We start from the raw sequence: 23890 nt of genomic DNA on the forward strand, positions 1-23890 counted from the left end.
AGGGCTGTCCGGCAAAGGAGACCAGGGGATGGCACCAGCAGACAGCTCATCTGCAGGGAGGGTCTTAAGATGATACACTCCCCCATACACAGCCTCTCTCTGCATGGGTCAGGACGATACCCTACCCACTCTCACCCAGGGCCTCTCCCTGCCTGGCCCAGGATGACACCCCCACACACTCAGGGCCTCTCCCTGCCTGGCCCAGGACAATGCCTCCCCACACATATTCAGTGCCTCTCCCTACCTGGCCCAGGACAACACCCTCCCCCCCACACCCTCAGGGCCTCTCCCTGCCTGGCCCAGGATGACACCCCCCCATCCTTAGGGCCTCTCCCTGCCTGGCTCAGGATGATGCCCCCCAACACTCAGTTCTATGCTGATGTGCCTGGGAAAGCAATGGAAGGTGACCCGTCCCTTACTCCTACACAGAGGACAGGATAGAATCCTAGGCTCCTAGCTTCTGCTTAACCCAGTCCCAGTTATTGTGACCATTTAGGGAGTGAACCAGCACATAGAACATCTTGTTCTCTGTCTTTTCTTCTCCCTGTCACTTTGCCTTTATAATGGATACAATACATCTTAGAAAAATAGGTGGAACCATTGTGTCTGGCCAGCAGGTGAATTTTACCAGCTGGAAGACTTGTGCTGTGCACTTTCCTCTTGTTGCCTTGGTTCTCTGGAGTCTCAGCCTTGCACTTCTGTGCTCAGGTGCAGAAACTTGCCCTCTGCAAGTGTGCCTTGCATGTGCAATCTGATGGATCCCATACCAACCGCACCTTCCTGCCTCCTTTCCCGTGTTTTAACTTAAACTTTCTTGAAATGACCATGATATTTTTACATGTTAAAGGAGCATAGTATAAATCTATACATGTATCAGTGTGCAACGTTCGAATAAAGATAGCTAGTATTTTCCTCTACTCGAACGTTTATCATTTCTAGGCCTTGTTTTATTAGGTTCCTGCCATCTGAGACACTACCCCTGCCCTCAGTCACCCCATATAGCCCAGAACCTGCCAACATCGTCACACTGTCCTCACTCCTCCCTTCCTTACTGTGAAAACCACAGAACAGGCTTTTGCCTGCCACGTCTCCACTCTTCTGCCTCCTGACTGCCCCTCCTGCTTTCCCATGCAGCCTGTGTGGCATGCCATGCTGCTTCCTCTTAGGGGCCCTGACTGACAAACTGTCTCTCTGTGGCGTTGTCTTCTGAGTTGCTGCCCTCACCATATCTGAATGAAGGCAAAATCCCAGGTTCATTTTAAAATATTTTCCCAAAAAGAATGTCCTTGCATCATTCTGGTTTGGGCTCCTTGTAGGCGCATGTCTTGCTTGGTGTCTCAGATGACTCAGAACCAGTGGATTTTGTGTCCAACACCTTCCCCCACCACAATTTTATTGTTGAGGAGTGTGGGCCTTGTGCAGAAAACTCTTCCATTTAATTATTTTTGGATCAACAAACACTGACTTTCTAGGCAAGATCCAAAGTCCTCTGACTGTTCTGGCACAATTGGCATTTTGCAGTGGGTGGTTTCATGCACAGTCCTGCACCTTGCAAGGTATTCAGCAGCATCCGATGGCCTTACTTTCTAGATGCTAATAGAAACCCTCTGGCTATGACAACCAAAATGGTTTTCAGACATCACCCAATGTACCCATCAGGCCGAAGTCACCCTTGGTCGGGAACCTCTGCATCCTGTTTGTCACCTTCCCCATCATTTCATTTCCTTCTCCCCCTCTCCTCTGAGCCACCTGTTTGATGTCTGTAATATTTTGACCTTTATTTCACTGAATGTTCTTTGCTGGCTTTACCCAACTTAAAGCACTAAGATTCAGCACCTACTCTCTGGAGCCTGGCTGCTGGGGTAGAAGCCCCAGCTCCACCATTTCCAAACTATTTGGTTGGACAGGCCCCTCAGCCTCAGGTTCTTTATCTTGAAAATTGTTAGGGGTGTTGGATGCACAAAGTGGTTAATACATGTGGAGTGCTTGGGGGGAGCCATGTGCCATTTGGGAAGAACTGCTAGTAATATCAGTACTGTTACCACTATGATAACCCCAGCTTCTGCTTGGCCCTATAAAAGAGATCCTCGTGTCCATTTTTCAGGGTTATTATAAGTATTGGTTGAGAATGGTGATGCTGTGCCTTTCCTGTAACAGGTGTACAATAAACATCAGAACTCTTCCTTTCCTCATTTAAGCAAATGTATGTTGCACAATAATCACACAATCCACACGTATACCTCCATGCAAAGATCCCCTAGCCTCTCTGTCAGGATCTCCCACTCCGGGAACTGGCCAGGTTGCCGTGGAGGAAGAGTCGAGGAGACTGAGGAAGGTCAAGCTAAACACACTTTATTGATATTCTAGGCGACTAGGAGGAGAAATCGCTCAAGCCTACTCCTGCGGGCACTAGGCACTACGGACCAGGGAGAGAGGCTGAGTGACCTCTGGTTTAGAGAGGCTGAGGGTCCTCTTATATACAGTTTCTAGAGGCTAGCCCCGCCCACATTCTGACCTTCCAGGGTCCCATAGTCATGGCAATGACTGCGGTTAGGCCCTCTAGTTAGGCCGTCCCTTTTCAAATCTTACCAGCTAGCTGGTTACCTTTCTACTTTTCTTTCAAGCTGTGCTACTGTGCAGTTACTTTCTTTCAAATGGCATTACAGTTACTTTGTTTCAAATGGTGCTACAGTTACTTTCTCCATGAATGGTTCCCTAACACTCTCCATCCTAGAGATCTTTCAGGAGAGGGGAGTGTTTGTTGTGATTGGGTGGGTTCCTCTGTTGCACATGGAATCTCTCCATGTAGACTGCAGATTTCTTGCAGCAAGGGACTGTTTCCTGCTTTCTGTGACCTTCTGCATACAATGTGGTGCACAGTGGCCTCAGCCAATGCTGGAGGACTGACTATAAGTGTGTGTGGTGAGCAGGCAAAAGAAACACGCTTACCAGAAGGAACATCGCCACCTCTGTCGCTGCCCTCTGCCTTGGCCATCTGCACCCAACACCCCTCCGCAGGGTGGTGCCGTGGTGCCTGCTCTCAGAAATGTTTCCTCAGTTGTCTTGGCACTGTTGAGTTTTCTTCTCATGGCAGTTTCTCAGGATTGCAATGAATGTAGGATGTGTGCCTGTGCAGGTATGTATGTGTGAGTTTACATGTACATTTTGTGTGTACATATGTGTGCATGGGGTGTCTCTGAATCCTATTTAGGTGGATTCGCTTTCTTTCTCACTGTCTTTCAGAGGAAGAAAATATGTGTTTCTACCCCAGAGTCTTTCAGCATGCCCACATCAGAAATGGCAATAGTCGGCACTGAAGTGCTCTAGAATGAAGGAAAAGGAAGGAGTCCTGGACACAAATGATCGATTCTGGGTGGGGAGTTATATCCAGCACCAGACTTTCCTTTTTACCCTCTGGCTTTCCTGTTATGAGTCAATTATATTTTATGTCCCTACAGTTTGGCTGATTTTCGTAAAGCACAAACTTAATTTTTTCAACTGAGGATATATCTCTATGGGAAAGGCAGTGATAACCTAAAAAAAAAGTCACCTTCTAGATGGCCAGAGACTCTAACTGCTGGGAGTTCGACAGAAGAGAAGCAATGGAATTGCCTTTCCGTGACTTCCCATGGTGGTCAGTTTTGGGGCTGCAAGCACAGGGCACAGGGCAGGAGTTGAGTGACTGCCCATCTCTTGTACCTCCCACTGTGTACTCACCTCACATTGACCTGATCCACAGCCTCTATCAGGAATCTGTGTCTCTTGTTGGTGTTTTTCTTTCTTCTGTGTCCTTCTTGTTCTCCAGGCTGAGGCTCAGAAGCCTGGTGAGGTCCCTGGGGAAGTTCACATGGAAACTATGACATTTGTCTCCTACACAGAGCACCTCCAGAATCTTCCCACTTTCCTCCTAGGGCTGCCTCTTCTCATGGTACCGCTTTTAGGGGAGCTGCAGCCTGTTTAGTGTTCCTATTTGTAATTGTGTTTGCCCCCTTTCCCTACGTGAGGATAGTAGGAGTACCTGGTCCTGAGGAGTGCTCATGATTAGCCCTGCTGTTGAGCCCTAGAGGATGCATGTGCTGGGAGCTCATGTCCCTTAGTCCCAAATCTTCACATCACAGATGAGGTAAAGGTGTCTAGAGCAGAGGTCTCCAGACCTGTCCATTCCAATGATCTGGGGAGCTCAAAATAATAATAATAGCAAAGCCTACTCCTCACTATTTGGAAGAGTTGAAAGATTTCCAGGTGATTCTAACCTACAGCTAATCTGGGAATGACTGACTTAGGGGTCTCAATGACATGGGAACACAGGAACAACAGCCGTGCCAACCAGATGCACCCCCTAGGCTCCTAGGCAAAGGATGGTCCCTGGATCAAGTGCCTCCTTAGGCTCTACCTTGGGCCAGCAATTCTGGAACTCTGGGTGGGGCTCAGGAGGTGGAGAGCACAAGCCCTCCAGGTGAAATGATTGAGAACAGTTGTGGGGACCAGGACTGTAGCCCAGAGGTTCTTAGGAAGGGTTTGTCCCAGAGAACACTTGCCAGAGTGAGGAGACAATTTTGATTGTCACAGTGAGGTCATGTGGGTGATAATGGCACTGCATGGGAAGAGGCCAGGAATTTGTTAACACCCTGCAATGCACGGAATAGGAACATGGCAAAATTAATCAGCCCAAAGATGCACAGTACCATAGCTGAGAAAGCCAGCTCTTGACCTGCTCTTGTTTCCTTGAGTGCATTTTGTCTCCCCCAAGCTGGTGTTCGCCAAGGGTATTTCTGTTGTGTCCTGTGCAACAGTCAGGCGAGAAATGCATGTTGTGGCAGCTGAGTAGGCTGCATGGGGTTCAATGAAGGAAACCTTCACTAACTCTAGATGAAAAGGAAAGACTGGAGCTCCTTTAGTTGTGTCAAAGGAGATTCTTTGGAAGGCACAAAAACTCACATCATTCATATCAACAAAACAACCTGAGCTTGGAGTTTGAGGATGCATTCAGACATGGTGAGGTGTTCCCCAAAGCAACTGAGCAACTTGGCACAAGTAGCCAGCTCTCTGAAGAATATCTGGGACTGTGAGAAGATTGGCTGTCCTTTCTACTTGGTTGCGCACATGGCACTGGGCTCCTATGCATGGAATCTCAGTCTCTCTAGGATAGCAGTAGCTGCCCTGTTGTCACTTGCTATTGGCAGGCAAACACCTGGTTTGTGGGTGGAATTTCCACAGTTCTGCTGACTTGCTTAGTGTCTACAACCACGGCCAAAATCAGAACTCAGTGCCAGGTTGACAACAAGGATGACTGACCTGTAAGTCATGTCATCTGTGAAACAGGGCTGGGAGAGGGGAGGTAGGCATCTTTTTGTTCCATAGTCTAACTTGGCATTGGGATTTCTCAGCTCTGCAGTCTCTGGACACACAGACAGCTCTAATACATCCACTAGCCAGCCTACTGTGTGCTGGGACTGTGCCAGGTGTGACTTTTACAGATGAACAGAAAGCCAGCATTCAGAGGTGGCGGAGGCGTGAGTTCAAGCTCCTTCTGACCCCATGCCAGTACTTGTTTGATCCCATTCCAACTGCTCTGAAATCTCACATCTGCAAAATTGGTGAGGGACTGGCCACTAAGTGGCAGTCTAGTTCAAATAATTATTTTATAATGTCAGTCAGCTTCATTTAGCTTCATGCTATGCAATTCCAGATGCTGCTCAGGTAAAACCTAAAAGGAAACATCTAAAGGAACTGCACACACAGCACCAAGAAGAAGTGGACCACAGCCCAGTCCTTGTCTCCAGACCCCCAGCTTAGTTCTGGAGCAGAGGCCCCGTGGTTAATGAGCATGAGGGGGATGGGCTTACAGGGAGAAGGGGCTCTGGCACAGAGTACTGTCTCTAATGTAGGACATGGAGGAAGGCAATGGCTGTTCATCCTTTGTCCTTTGGGAATCTTTACAAATGTGGGTGGGGGGTCCTCACCTGGGCAGACACCTGGGGCCCTGCTGTTCTTCTGGATGAGTTTTTCAAAACTGAAAGCCACTCATTCTCTCTCCCAGGTTCCTGAATGTTTCCTAGGGTTTTCTGTGCAGGTAGTTACATGACTTCAGAAAGGAGGCACAGCATAGATTTCAGTGACTTCTAGATAGGAACCAGTGTCAAGATCTGAGGTAACGTCTATGGTTTCTGGAGAAGCTGGGGCTCCCCTCAAAACAGTGCCCCAGCTGTGTGCCATGCCTTTGGGGTGCCAGGGCCCCCAGGCTATTGTTCCAAGCCATTATATATGCCAGGTTCTTTGGGATGGGCTTGGTGCATGTTAACAGCTACATCAGTACACATGGCATCTTGGTGTCTGGGGGAAACTACATGCCACCTGCCAATTAGATAGGAAGGGCCTGTCTCCTGCCCTCTCCCTTCTTTCATGGCATCTACTAAAACTGGTTTCAGTTCTAGTTTTGTTTTGGTCCTGTTGTTTTATTTCTTAATTGGAAGTGAGTCAGAATGGGAAGCAAGCTAGTATTTATTTTTCATTTTGTGTTAGATGTGTAAGTAATATTATGCAAGAAGTAATTGTTCATTGCTTTGTACATGAAGACACAAAAATTTGGACAGTTAATGAGCTTAATGGTCAAGATCATGATTTCAGCAAACGGTGGCTCTGAGACATGAGCCCAGATCTGGGTCACCACAAACTCCATGGCCTCATGGTCTGCTGAGTGGCCAGTGTGTGTTACACCTGTGCCAGACTTACACTTGGGAATGCCAGCTATGTCAGCATGCATGGATGCCCACAACGTGACTTTGGTTGCATGTATACACAGATCTAGTAAATTGACATTTTAGATCAAGTCAACACATTAATTCAGTGAAAAAATATGACCTTGGCCTCTTTCTCAAAATCAGATGCATGGTTATTTTATGAACAATAAATGGTACCCTGTGTTTGAAGAGTACAAAAGAGATGATAAAATGTGGCCCATACCCAGTGCCTCATTCTCAATTGCTCTGTCATTCTCAAAGCAGCCGTGCATCAGATGGGCAAACCCTCCCTACTCCCAAGCCACGTATACCAAGATGATCTGGGTGACGATTCTTTCCCACATCTGCCAAGTGTATTCATTTTTTAAAACCACATTTAAGCTTGTTCTGTTGCTGCAGAATTTTTATTTGTTGATACTTTTACTCACTCAACCTGTGTTTATTGATCATTGTGTTCTGATGGCAGTGTTGAACGTCTGATTCCTAGAGCCTGAAGCTGCGTATGGACTATCCTCCTTTGGAACATACGGGATCCAGTAACAACCACCATGTTTCTCTTTAAACATCATTGTTGAGAGATTCTCGTTGAACCTTGGGTTCCAGGTGCCTAAATAGTCCCAGGAAGTGTGCAAGCAAAGCCCAGGGAGAAAGTGTCTTTCTTCCTGTCCAAACGTGGACCTAGCCAGGGCTGCCTTCTGTGATCTCCTGACCCTAATGTATTGTCCTATCAGAAACCTAGTCAACATCTGCTACATCTGTTTCCAAGGAGCCACCAGGGATTTAGAGAGGGAAAAGGAATAATATGAGTTTCTTTTTAAAAAGCTCTCATCTTACCCAGGTGTCAAATTTAGGTTCATGGCTGAAGTACTTTATATTCATTTTTTTAGTTGTATTATTTTTCATTTTATTTGAAGGGGGGGGAGAAAGCGATCGATTGATCTTCATCCACTGATCATGCCCCAAATGCCCACAATAGATGGGGCTGGGCCTGGCAAAGCTAGGAGTGGGAAACTCCATCTGGGTTTCTCTCATGGGTAGCAAATTTCCAAGTATTTGAGACATCATCTGTTGCCTCCTAGGGTGCACATTAGCAGGAAACTGGAATTGGAAGCAGAACTGGGACTTGAGACCAGGTACTCTGATATGGGATGCTGTGTCCCAAGTGGTGTCTTAACCACTGTGCCAAATGCCTGGACCTCACTTTATGTTTAAAGGCAAGGCTGTGACATCTGTGTTCTCCTTGGTCCACTTTTTTTCTATTCCCTCAAATTCCTTCCTTGCCACCCTCACTGGTTCTTCTGTCTGCAGCTGTCAGCCACCTCTACCATCACTGCCTAATCCCAAATTCAAAGAACTGACTCTTGGGGAGATGCATGTGACTGGGCTTCATATATGCCCTGTGCCCAGGAGATTGGTGCGGGGATCACATTCAGTCCCACTGAACAGGGCACCTGAATGTATGTGTAAGGTGGTTTCCTGCTAAAGTCAGGGAGAACCTTGTTGCTGCTTTGTGCTTGATGTTCTGTGTTTGTTATCAGTGTTATTGCTTTGTATTATTTTCTCTAATTACAGTCCTTTAGGGAAGTCTATCCTCCTGTCTCTCCAGTAAATAATAATACTAATGATAGATGCTATTTGTTGTACACTCACTTGTGTCAGTCATTGAGGCAGGAGTCTTACAGTCTCACACTAGCCTCATGAAATCTAGATTATTACCTGTGTGGGCCATAGAGAGGCCAGGAAGTTTAATCTGTTTTCTGAGCTACATGATTAATGAGGGCAGAGTCAAGAGTTAAACCAAAGAATGCCATTCCCCAAAGCCTCAGATTTTAAGGATGTGATTTCAAATATGCAACTCTAGAATGTCCTAAATATTTGTGGAGAAATATTTCCCAAAACAAATCAGAAAACAACTTGTCTACCACTGCCTCCATCAGTGAAACCATTTACTCAAACCACTGGGGAAGAGTTGGGTGTTTCCAACAGCAGTTACTGCCTTCCCATGTTGGCTGGTTAGTGTAAGTGCTGGAGGGGTCAGACCCATCAGCCTATCAGTTGGGTAGATAGTTGGAGAGCTGAATGGGTCAAAAGTCAGGGTCTTTCAAAGAAGCCTACAGAAGAAACCCTCCCAAATGTGTTTTTTTTTAGAAGATCAAAGTACAGGTTGTGTATACCAAAATTTTGTGTGCACATCAATCTTTGTAACTGTGTAAATTAAATTAATTATTTCTGGGTATTTAAGTGAAAGCAATTGTAAGATACAGAATCAACCCAGATGTCCATCAACTGATGACTGGATGTAGAAATTATGGTGTGTGTACACACACACATACACACACACACACACATGCACTATGGAATACTACTCAGCTGTAAAATAGAAAATGAAATCCTGTCTTTTGCAACAAAATGGATGCACCTGGAAACCATTATACTTAGTGAAATAAGCCAGTCCCAAAAAAGACAGATACCATATGTTTTCCCTGATCTGTGGTAACTAATAGAGTAGCTAAAATGTAATGTATTGGAGTGAAATTGACATTTTGAGATCTGATGGTTGTTTACAGCCCTTGTCTCTACTGTTGAGGAACAGTGTTTTTTTCTTCAGAATATTTGTTGAACTTTTTACTTAGTGTAGGGTTAACCTTATGCGTATGAAGTGAAATGAAATAGCTCTTTGTGAAAATTAGGAGCGGGAATAGGAGAGGGAGGAGGAAGAAGGATGGGAGCATGGGCGGGCAGGAGGGTAGGGTGGGAGTATCGCTATGTTCCTAAATGTGCATATATGAAATTCATGAAATTTGTTTACCTTAAATAAAATTTAAAAAAGGAAAAAGTTAAAGTAATTATTAATAAAGAGAGTAAGGTGTATACTCCCATATATTTTCATGTAGCTGACATTTTATCAGTAAGAAATTAGAAAAAAAAGTCCAGTTACAGAGAAACATATAAATGCATTTTGTTAAGTCTACTCCATGGAGCATTATTAATCCCCTGAGAATTATGTAGGCATATGTAAAATATGTATCTTCATGGAGGATATCTTCTGTCAGTGATAAAACGCCAAAGCAGAATATAAAGCTACATAATGACTGGGGTTGGTTCTGTGGTGTAGCTTCTGGTAGGGCTGCCACTGGTGCCCGTATCCCATATGGGAGCTGGTTTGAGTCTCAGACACTGTACTTCTGATCCAGCTCCCTGCTGGTGCCTGGGAGGGCAGAGGAGGATGGCTGACGTGCTTGGGCCCCTGAACCCATGTGGGAGACCCAAGGGAAGCTCCTGGCTCCTGGCTTTGGATCGGCCCAGCTCCAATTGTTGTGGCCCTTTAGGGAGTGAATCGGCAGATCAAGGCCTTTTCTCTCTCTCTGCCTCTCTGTAACTGCTTTTCAATGAATGAATGAATCTTAAAAAAGAAAAAAGCTACATAATGATTAAACCAGTAAAAATGATGCTTTTATTCATGTAGAAAAGAAATGGAAGAAAATTTGAATTTTGGGATGGTATTCCTTTTACTTCTTATTTCTATTATCACTGTAGTACTTCTTAAAAATATGCTACAGCTCATCCCTAAGGAATTGTTGGGATCTTGAAGCTGGTTTCCATACTCCCCTGCACTGGATACAGCAGAGATAATCACTTTTATCTGTCTGACATCATTCTCCAGACTTTGAGTTATGGTGGGGAGCACTGAACCCCAGAAGGTGAAGCACCTTCCTCTGGGTGGTGCAGGTGGTGTCTACTGAGAGCTCAGGATGCTGTCTCTCTGTGTTGTCTCTGATGGATGGAGGAAGGAGATGGACCAATCGCCCAGCCATGTCCTGTAGATTGTGAAGCTGTTCTCAGTCTGTGCTCTTTGGAGAAGTCACGGGGTGACCTTAGTATTGCCTGACCTTGGCACTTCTTTCCTGGTCACCTTGCCAGAGCCACAACTTGTGGGAGGCTTGAGCAACAGGAAGGGTCCCTGTGCAGATGGTGAAATTCAGGTAATCAGCTACAGCTGATAACCACACTGTTGGATGGCCTCTGGGACCCACCATCATCAGGGACCTGGGGACCACGGTGCGGAATTCCAAGGCTCTCCTGGGTATTTGTACAATTAGAGAACTTACTACATGCTCACACTTCCATGTAGGGAATCTTTTTAAAGAAAAACACACAATTATGCTATACTTTGACCCCCACAGTTGCACCATTTTGCTTTGGGAGAGTCTCATTCCTCCTCCAGTAGAGGGGTGTGTCTCATGGCTGCCTAGAGAACATGTGCATCTTTGTGTCACTTTTCTCTCTATTGAGTCTTTTAACAACCCTTCAAAAATGTTTTTTGCATTGGTCACATATAAATTTCTTGTTTTGTAACTTTATAGAAAAAATTAAAATTATAAATTGGCAAATTACAGTCATGTCTATTTATAGGGTACATAATGATGCTGTAATTTATTTTTTAAATGAAAGATTTATTTATTTATTTGAAAGTCAGAGTTACACAGAGAGAGAAGGAGAGGCAGCTTTGGTGGAGGGCATTTGTCAACAACATTCAAAGGCAAATGCACCACCTGCTGTCATCAGAAACAAGGACCTGTCAGCTGGGGCAAACAACAGACAGGGCAGGCTGAGGGAGGGAGAGGCTTTCAGGAATAAGGATGTGAAACTCTCCATGGCACCCTGAGAAATCAGGCAGAAGTGTTCATATATTTTTAAAATTTATTTATTTATTTGAAAGGCAGAGTTACAGAGAGACAGAGGCAGAGAAAGAGGGAAGGGGTCTCCCATCTGCTGATTCACTCCCCAGATGGCTGCAACGGCCAGAGCTGCCCCAATCCAAAGCCAGGAGCCAGGAGCTTCTTCCAGGTCTCCCACATGGGTGCAGGGGCCCAGGACTTGGGTCATCTTCCACTGCTTTCCCAGGCCACAGCAGAGAGCTGGATTGGAAGTGGAGCAGGTGGGACTCGAACTGGCGCCCATTTGGGATGCCAGCACTGCAGGCAGTGGCTTTACCCGCTATGCCATAGTACCAGGCCCCAATAATGTAATTTATGAGTACAATGTAGAATAATTAAATCAGGCTGGTGCCGTGGCTCACTAGGCTAATCCTCTGCTTGCGGCACCGGCACTCTGGGTTCTAGTCCCAGTGGGGTGCTGGTTCTGTCCTGGTTGCTCCTCTTCTAGTCCAGCTCTCTGCTGTGGCCTGGGAAATCAGTGGAGGATGGCCCAAGTGCTTGGGCCCTGCACCCACCTGGAAGACCAGGAAGAAGCACCTGGCTCCTGGCTTTGGATCAGCGCAGTGCACGGGCCGTAGCAGCATTTGGGGGGTGAACCAACAGAAGGAAGACTTTTCTCTCTGTCTCTCTCTCACACTGTCTAACTCTGCCTGTCAAAAAACAAACAAACAAACAAAAAACCCCACAAAAACCAGAATAATTAAATCAAGCAAATAAGCTTATACATCACCTGAAATACTGATCACATGTTGTGATGAGAACATTTGAAATTTATTTCCAGTGATTTTGTACAATACATTATTATTTACGCTGTTCATCACACTGTCAACATATCTAAAGGAAAAACCCTATTATTCTTCTTGCCTCTGATAGCAACCATTTAGATTCCACATTTAAGTGAGAACTTGCAGTATTTGTCATATTATCTGTGTCTGGCTTATTTCATTTGGCATACTGTTCTCTGATTCTAACAACATAGTTTCAAATAATAAAATTTCTTTCTTTTTAAAAGCTGAATAGGGGCCAGTGTTGTGGCAGAGCCAGTAAAACTGCCAGCTGCGGTGCTGGTGTCCTATATGGGTGCTGGTTCATGTCCTGGCTGCTCAGCTTCTGATCCAGTGCCCTGCTGGTGGCCTGGTAAATCAATGGGAGATGAACCAAGTGTTTGGGCTCCTGCCACCCACATGGGAAACCTGGAAGAAGCTCCAGGCTCCTGGTTTTGGCCTGGCAGCCATCTGGGGAATGAACCAGTGAATAGAAGATTCCTTTCTCTGTATCTTCCTCTCTCTCTATAAATCTGACTTTCAAAATAAATCTTTAAAAAGGCTGAATAGTATTTTATTCAGTATATTATACATTTTTATCATTCACTTATTGTATAATATAATATTGATATATTCTATAACTTGGTTATTATGAACAGTGCTTTGGTTAACACAGAAGTGCAGACTTGTCTGACATACTGATTTCAGATTTTTTGGATACATACTTGGTAGTAGGATTTCCTGGTCATATGGTAATTCCTATTTTTAGTGTTTTTGAGGAAATGGTACCATTTTGCATTATGGCTCTAGTAACTCACATTTCTCCCAACAGGGTGAAACGGTTCCTTTCGCTCCTCACCATTACCAACACGTGTTAGCTTTCATTTTTTGGATAATAGCCATTTTAACTTGTGTGAAGTGATATCTCATTATGGTCTTAATTTGCATTTCCCTGATGAGCATTTTTGTGGCCATTTGTATGCTTTTCAAAATGTCTATCATGTTTTGTAGCCATTTTTTTTTGAATCAGGTTGTTTATTTTCTTGCTATTGACTTGAGTTCCTTATATATTTTGAATATTAATACCTTATCAGGTTATGGCTTACAAATGTTTTTTCCCAATCCACAAGTCATTCTTCACTGTTATGTTTCCTTTATCATGTTGAAGCTTGTTAGATGTGATCTCATTGGTCTTTTTTTTTATTTTTAGTACCTGCCCCTTAGGGGTCAAACCTAAAAAAAATCATCATCCAAACAATGGAGTATATTTTCCCTGTGTTTTCCTTTGGTAGTTGTGTAGTTTTTGGTCTTACATTTAAGTCTTTAATCCACTGGGGCTGATTTTCATATATATATATATATATGCATATATATAAATGTATATGATAAGTGTTATATATAGTTAGCAATTTTTCTACATTTGCATATTCAGTTTTCTCCAAACAATTCACTGAAGAGATTGTCATTTCCACAGTATGTGTTCTTGCCATCTTTGTGGACAATGATTCATACGTGTGTAGATTTATTTCTGGGTCCTTATTCTCTTCCATTGGTTGATGAGTCTGTTTTAATTACAATGGCTTTTTTAAATTTTTTTATTTTTTATTTTTTTTTGACAGGCAGAGTGGACAGTGAGAGAGAGAGACAGAGAGAAAGGTCTTCCTTTGCTGTTGGTTCACCCTCCAATGGCTGACATGGCCAGTGCACTGCTGCCGGCGCACCGCGCTGATCCGATGGCAGGAGCCAGGTACTTATCCTGGTCTCCCATGGGGTGCAGGGCCCAAGGACTTGGGCCATCCTCCACTGCACTCCCTGGCCACAGCAGAGAGCTGGCCTGGAAGAGGGACAACCTGGACAGAATCCAGCGCCCCGACCAGGACTAGAACCCGGTGTGCCGGCGCTGCAAGGTGGAGGATTAGCCTAATGAGCCGCAGCGCCGACCTACAATGGCTTTTTAATATGGGTTGAAATCAGCTAATGTGATGCCTCCAGTTTTGCCCATGATTGCCTAGACTGTTTGGGTGGGATATTTTGTGATTCCACATGATTTTTTAGGGTTGTTTTTCCTATTTCTATGAAAAATGGTATTGGAGTTTTATTTTGAAGAAATTTCACTGAATTTGTAAATCATTTTAGGTAGTTTAGACATTTTAATAATATGAACACAGGGGGCGGCACTGTGGAGTAATGAGTAAAGCTGCCTCCTACAGTGCAGACATCCCAAATGGGCGCCAGTTCGAGTCCCACCTGCTCCACTTCCAATCCAGCTCTCTGCTGTGGCCTGGGAAAGCAGTGGAAGATGACCCAAGTCCTGGGCCCCTGCACCCATGTGGGAGACCTGGAAGAAGCTCCTGGCTCCTGGCTTTGGATTGGGGCAGCTCTGGCCGTTGCAGCCATCTGGGGAGTGAATCGGCAGATGGGAGACCCCTTCCCTCTTTCTCTGCCTCTGTCTCTCTGTAACTCTGCCTTTCAAATAAATAAATAAATTTTAAAAATATATGAACACTTCTGCCTGATTTCTCAGGGTGCCATGGAGAGTTTCACATCCTTATTCCTGAAAGCCTCTCCCTCCCTCAGCCTGCCCTGTCTGTTGTTTGCCCCAGCTGACAGGTCCTTGTTTCTGATGACAGCAGGTGGTGCATTTGCCTTTGAATGTTGTTGACAAATGCCCTCCACCAAAGCTGCCATTGCTGAGGGGGTTCCAGGACTGGGTCCTCAGGGAGTCTCCAGACAGATCAAAGAACACAAACACAGTTCCTGGGAGTGAGGTTCCCTCTGCCTCTGAGGACTCAGCTGCTGTCCTTGAGTCCACCACCCTAGTGGTGAGAGAGGCCGGGCAAGGAGACCTCACAACGCTGCAAGTCTCACCTGCTGTGGGCACCTACACTGGCTCTCTCACCCCCTACTGCACACTCTAGGTCCGTATGTTTTCTCTGGGAAGACATCAGTGGAGTGCGTGGATAGGGGCCTTGTGTCTCTCCTTAAAGGGAGACATCAGAGGCTGTGCCAGGATCTCACAGCTCGGGAGCACCCTGTGCCCTGCCTGAGCATTCCTGACCTCTGTGGCCTTGGATGCAGCACCCACATATCTGATCTGTACCCTCCAAGTCCCTCCCACTTGGTTAGGCAGTTCCTCCTGAATCTGGAAGAAATTCAAGCAACTCTCAGAGAAAAGTTAATTAATGCCTGGGGGTAGAATTCCTAATGGACAAAGGTGATTGGAGCCCCCAGAAGTGATTACATAACAGCAGTGTTTCATTTCATCAGGCAGTTCCTTTACTGATGCACAAGCTCACATTTGTTTCTCATTTCCTGCATTGCCATAGCCCCCCTGCAAGGGATGCATCAGTCCCACAGTGTTTTCTTTGTAAATATTAACTGAATCGTCTGGGGGTGATTTTCTGTGAAGAATGTGCCTGATTCCCTTTGGGGAGGTCAGTTTCCAAGGTTGATAGTGACCGGCTGGAACAGCTTCATAAACTTGAGGTTTAGTTGGGATCAGTCATCTGGTTCTTGCCAGGAGTGAAGGGAAGCTCACTTCCAGGTCAGTTCTTTCAAAGTGTGTAAATTAGAATCCTTCAGCAATTTATGAGACTTTCATTTCCACAGGACCTGAAACCTACACGTGGGGGATCCCAGACACTGAGAGCCAGAAGGGATTGCTGGGTCTGCATGGAAGCAGGGCAGAGAAGAGTTACCTGGGTAAGGCTTGGACTGGGAGACAGGCACTGGTGTTGACAGAGGACAGGCCACCGGGTGACACTGTTCTCCACCTGCCCACCATCTGAGATGCTTGGTTCCTGACTTGGTTCTCATCAAGGTGAGAGATGGGAGCAGGATTCTGAGTGTGGGTGTCAGTAGGTTTGTGTGTGTGAAGGGGTGTGGGAGCTGGAGGGCAGAGGAGAAGTCTGGATGGGAGGGGATAAGATGCTCAGTCATCACCCACAGGTAAGAGATGGCACACGGACTCTGAATCAGCCTGTCTAGGTTCAAATCCAGGTTCTGTACTTTTTACCCATTTCATCTTGGATAAGTGAGCAAACCTCTCTGCTGGGGTCCCTTATCTGTAAAATATGACATAGCAAACTGCCCATGAGGGTAATTACTAAGTGCAAGGTACTTAAAACTGTGACCTCTACTTAGCATGTATGTGTTACCCATTGCTGTTTCAAGTATGACCTATCTTACAGATTTTTTGTTCAGAAATATATCTTTTTTTTTTTTTTGACAGGCAGAGTGGACAGTGAGAGAGAGAGACAGAGAGAAAGGTCTTCCTTTGCTGTTGGTTCACCCTCCAATGGCCGCTGCGGCCGGCGCATTGCGCTGATTCGATGGCAGGAGCCAGGTACTTATCCTGGTCTCCCATGGGGTGCAGGGCCCAAGGACTTGGGCCATCCTCCACTGCACTCCCTGGCCACAGCAGAGAGCTGGCCTGGAAGGGGGCAACCGGGACAGAATCCGGCACCCTGACTGGGACTAGAACCCGGTGTGCCGGCGCCGCAAGGTGGAGGATCAGCCTAGTGAGCCGCGGCGCTGGCCAGAAATATATCTTTTAGAAAAGATTTATTTATTTCAAAGGCAGAGTGACATAGAGGTGGAGAGATCTTCCATCTGCTAGTTCATTCCCTAAATGGCCACAACAGTTGAGGCTCTGCCAGACTGAAGCCAAAAACCTGGAACTCTATCTGGGTGTCCCACATGGGTAGCAGGAGCCCAAGTACTTAGGCCGTCTTCAGCTGCCTTCCCAGGCACATTAGCAGGGAACCGAATTCGAAGTGGAACAGCCAGGACTTGAATCAGCTCTTTGATATGGGATGCTGGCATTGTAAGTGACGTCTTAACCTTCTGTGCTACTATACCAGTCCCCCAAAATATACCTTAAATGTACAAATTAGTTATTCTCTGATGTTTAGGTTTTAGTGAAAAATGGTGTAATGCTGAAATCACCTGGTTAAAGAGAACTGGAAGAACTGAAGCTATACTATCCAAGTCTGATGGAGATCAGTCTCCTGGGAAGATGAAGCAGACCTGGTCAGGTGTCCACCCTGGGCAGGCTCACCAGGTCACCCACCAAGCTGGGAGGCCCCCAATGGGGATGCTCTGAGAGAACCAGGGATATTCTTACCCCACAGTTTACCCTCTAGGTTTGATGAGTATAAAGGCAAATGTAGCACCTCACTTATCACGTACCCTAGTGAGCAAATGAGATGGCACCCTTGGGATTCCCTGCAGGACCTGGGTCCCAGGGGTGGGGGGCTCCTTGTTGCTCCTTCACTCCCTCTTGCCCACCCCTTTCTGTTTCCCTTTCTGTGCTGCATAGTCTTGGGTGCTGGACACTCAGTCTTAGTGCTGAGATTAAACACAAGAATAAGACAATGAAATTTCTCCCAAGCAAGGGATGGGAAAAGAGATAGATGGTCATGGGTACCTATTACAGGGGCAGTGAGGCTGTGTGAGAGTCCAGGCGCAGACTGTGTTGATACTGAGTCCAGTACCTCATTTAGTCACTGCAAATGCTCATCCACCAAAAAATCTGTGATTCTAAAACCGGTGAGTTTTTAAGACCAAAATTAGTTTCCTTTGCAATTTTGAAAGCATCCTCCATAAAGGATGTCTATGGCCTTCCCACATTAACATCTGAAAACAGATGCAATCCTTGAGGGAGTTACCCCTCCATTCCCTCTCTAGGGTGATGATGGCCTCCTGTGGGTCCTGAAGCCAAGGAGCAGAGAGCTTGAGGCTGTGCTGGGGAGGCATCCTGCAGGCACTGAGTAGACACCAGGGAGGACACCGAGACCAGCCCCCTGCACCCCCTATTCCATGGCTCTGTGGCTGATGCAGTGAAGTGCTGCATCTCCCCTCATGTGAGCATCAGCTCTAGGGAGCCCCATGATCACACACAGGACTGTGGGAAAATCTTGGTGCTCATTCATGTGGTTCTGATGACCCAAGGGTTCATAGTACCCAGATGCATCCACTAGATGTTTTATTTTTTCTTCTGGATATTCCACTATAATGTGGCTCATGAGTTCCAAACTCATGTGTTTTTATGGATTGGCAGAATAAAGAAAACCAAAAGTTGTGAGGCTGGAGGAGCAGTGGGAGAGTGAGGGAAAGGAAGCATGCAGGGCATCTTCACACGGAGTCAGGGTACACATTAAGATGAGCTGGATAGATGTAACGTATGAGCATAGGAGCACTGTCGTATCTGGCCCTTAGCAGCTTAGTTGAGTGCCTGCTGTTGGAGATTATCCATTTTCTCACTGAAATTAACAATATCTGGAAAGGCACTGTAGCTGAAGTGATTACTGTGGAGCATTATTCACCCTTATCTGGAAGAAAATATCCCTGAAATGACACTGGTGCAAATGAGCTGAAGCTTCCAATGCCCCAGGTTTCTCAGAGAGAAACCACTCACAGTCTAAGTGATAATGGAACTTACAAGTGCCATTCTCCCAGATGGAAGACATGAGCAAGGCTTCTCTGTCCCTCAGGTGTGTTTCATGACCCTCCAGGTTTGTTATGGGTTTATGTGTTTTCTTAAGGCCTCCTCTCATCTAAATAATTAGTGATGTGGTCATCATGAGAATGATAAGCCAGGCTTATTTCTGTCCCTGTTGCTCAAAATTGCTTGGCACAGGAGACTTTTATTTCTATTTCTGTGATTTTGGAGGCTGGCGGCAATAGATATTCTCCAACTGGAATACAGGCACAGTCTAATTTCTCATTTGCAGTTCATAGAAACTGATTCAGTGGTTGTTCATGATTTTTTCTCATATGATTTATCATTTTTTATGACTATTTCCAAAGAAATGCACAACATTGGCTACTCAGTAAAATCATGGGCTGATGTGTCATGCTCTCGAGTTTCCATCATAGGACAGGGATCATGGATTTATTTTATTGTACTTTATTGCACATTCATCTATGGTTCCTGCATGCGTAGACTTAAATCAGCCCATAGGGAAAAGTCCATATGTGAAAAGAATTCATGAATTTACCTAGTGCAGTTCTAGCCAGGGGCATATCCAACGGCTACTTGTGATCTCAAACAATTGGCTGTAGTTTTATTTGTAGTCACAAGAAACCCATGAATCTCCATTGTTGGGGCTTAACAGACCATATTAAGTAGAGGACTGATGATTTAAACCATGAAATATCTGAAAATTCAGAATGAAATATATAAGCGTTGAGAAGATTGGTGAATAGGATCCTGTTGGCTGTCTTCAATCCCTCCTTATTTGCCCAGTCTCATGCTTCACTGTGAATAGAGTTTACTTCCCTACCGTGTTGGAATGTGGATGACAGTGACAGGTCACGCTGAGCTCAGATAATCACAGGAATCACATGACTCTACTTGCTCCTTTTTGTGTTTCTTCTGGCCTCCCTAAGGATAGCAAGTCCCAGAGGTGGGCTTTTGGCCTAGTGATTAAGATGCTTGTTAAAGCTCTCGAGTCTCATATTGAGTAACTGGATTCAATTCCTAGTTCCAGCTCCTTTGATTCTACCTTCGGGCGAGTGCAGACCATGGGAGGCAGTGCTGATGGCCCATGTAGTTGGTCCCTGCCATGCATGTGGGAGACATGGATTGAGTTCATAGCTCCTGACTCCAGCCTGGTACCAGCCCTGGCCATTGCAGGCATTTGGGAAGTGAATCAGCAAATGACTTTCTCTCTCTGTCTCTGTCTCTCAGTCTCCATCTCTCTCCCTTCCTCCCTCCCTCTCAAATACATATTAATAATTTCTTTAAAAGTAAAGAACAGGGACCAGCTCTGTGGTGCAGCAGGTTAACGCCTTGGCCTGAAGCGTCAGCATCCCACATGGGTGCTGGTTCTAATCCCAGCTGCTTCTCTTCCAATCCAGCTCTCTGCTGTGGCCTGGGAAAGCAGTGGAAGATGGCCCAAATCCTTGTGCCCCTGCACCCATGTGGGAGACCCTGGCTTTGGATCTACACAGCTCCAGCCATTGCAGCCAGTTGGGGAGTGAACCAGTGGATGGAGAACCTCTATCTCTGCCTCTCCTATCTCTGTGTAACTCTTTCAAATAAATAAATAAATCTTTAAAAAAAGTAAAGAACAAGCCCCAGGTACCTACTGATCCCAGAGTGAAAGATGTCTGAATTACACATGTACTTGTCTTGCAGCCTAAAATAAAATGTTCCATTTGACCTGCAGATGTGGGAGCAATAAAATTAGTGTCTATTTTCAAAAGTCACTCAGATTCAAGGGGTTGTTGTTACATCAGATTAATTTAGTGACAGCTGACTGATAGAAATGTTTGGAAAATTTTTATACAATTCCACTTGACTTTTCTCTCATCTTCTTTTTGTTAGCTCAATCAGACAAGTCAAGGCAATGGAGAACAGAAATGAGACATTAATGGCAGATTTTATTCTCTTGGGACTCTTCCCCCAAATGAAATATGTCAGTGTCCTCATCCACATTATCATCTTGGTTTACCTGGTTTCATTTACTGGGAACCTCATGCTGCTCCTCCTGATATGGATGGACCTGAAGCTCCATACCCCAATGTACTTTCTCCTCAGCCAGCTTTCTGTTGTAGACCAGGCCCTCATTAGCACCACTGTTCCAAAGATGGCAATAAACTTTTTCTCTGGAAGGAAGAACATCACACGTCTTGCTTGTGGAACCCAGTTATTTTTCTTCTTTGCTCTTGGGGGTGCTGAGTGCATCTTGTTGACTTTCATGGCCTATGACCGTTACGTAGCTGTCTGTAACCCCCTGAGATATGCAGTATTTATGAACCATGCAGTCTGTTTACAAATGGCTGTGGTGTCCTGGATAGGGGGAATTCTAGCTTTCACAGCTCATACTTCTTACACCATGAGTCTGCCAACGTGTGGCTCCAGAGAGATCCACCATTTCTACTGTGAGATGCCAGGGATCATGAAGATCTCATGCGCAGACACTTCCACCTATGAACTGGTGGTCTTTGTGATGGGCATTGCATTTCTAGTTATCCCCTTTAGACTCATTATGTCTTCTTACACCCTCATCTTCCTCAGTGTCCTTCGTATGAAATCCCCCCAAGGTAGGAACAAGGCCTTGGCTACGTGCTCCTCCAATCTTCTAGTGGTGAGTCTTTACTTAGGACCGTGTGTTTTCATGTCTATGACACCGGGTTCATCCCACACCCCTGAGCAGGAGCAGGCTGTATCTGTATTCTGCACTGTCCTCACACCCATGCTAAACCCCCTTATCTACAGCCTGAGGAACAAGGATGTGGTAGGGGCTTTTCAGAGAGTTGTGGGGAAACATTTGATCTCTGAACAGAAGACATAAGTGCCAAGAAGATAAACAACTACATGGAGGACCAATAGGCAAAACTCCAGGAGCATCCACAATCCTATTTTCTGGCGTGAGGAGCTCTGCTCCATTCCCTGTGAGAAAAATCACATGGTTTAATTCCATCAGCAATGTTAAAAAGTTTTTAATGGACATTTGTATTTAAAAATTTTTGATCAGAGTTGGCAAACTCAAAAGGCTTCCATAGCCTTGGTAACCCATGACAAGAGCCTAGGGTGATCACTGACACCATACACAAGAGTGTCAATTGTTAAGTCAAAAACAGGAGTCACTGCGCACTTACTCCCCATGTAGGATCTCTGTCCTGAGCCCAGAGCCCACTGAAACTAGGGAAGCCAGGCTAGGACCTAAAGCCACCCTCTCTGCTGTGGTCTTTGTGCTGCTGAGGTGGACTCATGGCCTGATGCTGCTCCTACCCCACTAGTGATGCTGCATGAGGTATCAGAGTGGTCAGCAGGAGCCTCGGTGCTCCACTTGGCACTGAAACTGCTCTAGAGACTCTGTCTTCTGGCACTGGCCTGGGCACAGGGGCCATTAGGATCTGCTCACACTGGGTTTTCCTGGCCTGAATAACAACACAGTCCTGTGGTTCCTTGCTGATGGCCACAGGCTGTAGGAGGGGAGGTAGGAGGGCACATGTGGGGCTCTGTGCAGTCTTGAAGATACCCAGCGGGCCCAGGTGAGGCCAACAGTGACACATGCTGATACAGGTCTACCCTACCTTACCCTACCCGCCTCATACTGGGGCAAGTCCCGAGACTCCATACACAAGCACTTGCGCAGAGATGGGAGCCATTAGAACCTTCCGTGTTGGGCTTTGCCAGCCGATGCAAGTTGTGCTATTTATGAAAGACTGTAAGAGGTTGATAAAGGCTTCTGCTTCACTATCCAGACTGGCACCCAGCTGGGCTACACCTGGGTCCCACAGTGGATGGGACCTTGGGGTACTTGCCAGGCCTCCAAAGACTGGTGATGACACGTGCTGTAAGGAGTCCCTCCCCCTGGAGTGTAGGCCTCCACACAAGGCCTGGCAAGTCAGAGGCTTAGTCAATGAGGACTGGCCTGTGTGTAGATGCCTTTACCTATACCTGGTACTGGTCTCGGGGGTGTGGGCTCTAGCTCTGAGCTCTACTGCAGGGTCCTGCACTCCCTCTGCTGCCCTACTGTGCACCTGATCTTAGCCAAAAGGCTGAGAAGTGATCCTGCCCTACTCTGCAACAACCAGGGTCTTGCTGCAGTTCCAGCTGGCGGTTGGGGAAAGGGTGGTGGAGTTGGCCTGGCTGTGGAGGTCCAAACACTCAGTCTGCAGGTGTGGGCTGCTGGACTCCACCCGAGTCTGAAGTTGGTGATGGTGACGGTGGGCCTGACACAGGGATTCTGTCTCCTCTCTCCCTCCCCCAACCAAGAGCTGACTGTCCATACTGTGCTACTTGGGGCCAGGGCAGGGGTAACATGGCACCTCTTTCTTCCTACTTTCTTCAATGCAACTTTCCCAACTATTCTACTAAACCAGGCACTGTGTGGTCTCTATCCTAGCTTCCATAGTTGTGTGACGGCAACTTGCTCTGTGGATAGCTGTTCAAACTGTAGTCCTCGTGGAGGTGTTTGCTGGGGCACCTTAGTCAGCCACAATCTTTCTTCCAGCCTATCATATTAATTTATCCACAAGAAAAGCTGAAGAAATTTTAATCAGTTTCTAAATAGTTGTTTCAACATAGTGGAATTCAACTGTTTCTCCTTGACACCAGTGATAAGCGAAGCCAAATGCCCAAACTTCTCACTTCCTCCTGGGTAGAAGTTTCTCAGTGTCCCTTGAGGTGGGACTCATTCAGTGTCATGGGTGGTTCAGGTATTGTCACTTTGGAAGCACTGACTTGTCAGACAAAAGTGTGCCTGTGGTGGCAGTTACAGCGGTCCCAACATGGCGATGCTGTTTTCCCTTCTGGCCCTGGGTGGAGACGTCCCCAGTGGTTCTCAGACAAGCAGTTACTTGCACAGCAGTGATACACAGTGGAGGGAGCCTTCCTCCTGTAATGAGGGTACCTAGTCCTGAGTACAATAGCAGGGCTGCTGTGGGTGAGAATGAAAACATTAGTTTTGTTACCAAGACTTTGACTAGAATATCGTATTAGAGACGGGGCATGGAACCCAGCACGATGAAGTTGGTCTAGGGAAAAGAGTTTAGCCTATGAAGCAGAGAAAACCCCTTGGACAAAAGTAACCCCTGGCCTGGTCCATGACTTCTATGATTCTCCAGACTTCAGGGTGAACGAGGAAGGACTACAAAATTTCCAAATGTTTTAGGGACCTGGAGAAGGAAGTATTTCACCTGAAACTGTGGG

General features: G+C 46.1%; 1 protein-coding gene across 3 annotated transcripts; it reads left to right on the plus strand.

Moving 5' to 3' along the window:
• The first annotated feature begins 15582 nt into the window (after positions 1–15582).
• Positions 15583–22998, plus strand: LOC127488837 (olfactory receptor 2M2-like). 3 transcript variants are annotated; one of them, XM_051839467.2, is made up of 3 exons: positions 15583–15656; positions 15832–16042; positions 20555–22998. In XM_051839467.2, exon 3 carries the CDS (start codon positions 20577–20579, stop codon positions 21522–21524), a length of 948 nt encoding a protein of 315 aa, XP_051695427.2. In that variant the 5' UTR covers positions 15583–15656; positions 15832–16042; positions 20555–20576; the 3' UTR covers positions 21525–22998. The 3 variants fall into 3 exon arrangements, 2 of the variants coding, with proteins under 2 accessions (XP_051695427.2, XP_051695426.2); XM_051839466.2 differs by having other exon boundaries at positions 15650–15766; XR_007916697.2 differs by lacking the exons at positions 15583–15656; positions 20555–22998 and adding an exon at positions 20086–20546 and having other exon boundaries at positions 15668–16042.
• The last annotated feature ends 892 nt before the right edge of the window (positions 22999–23890 follow it).

The sequence above is a fragment of the Oryctolagus cuniculus genome, chromosome 6 (genome assembly GCF_964237555.1).
Source record: "Oryctolagus cuniculus chromosome 6, mOryCun1.1, whole genome shotgun sequence".
Lineage (NCBI taxonomy): Eukaryota > Metazoa > Chordata > Mammalia > Lagomorpha > Leporidae > Oryctolagus > Oryctolagus cuniculus.

Bases quoted from the DNA above. Each gene is read 5' to 3' on its own strand.
- LOC127488837 (XM_051839467.2), top strand. From the start codon at position 20,577: ATGGAGAACAGAAATGAGACATTAATGGCAGATTTTATTCTCTTGGGA.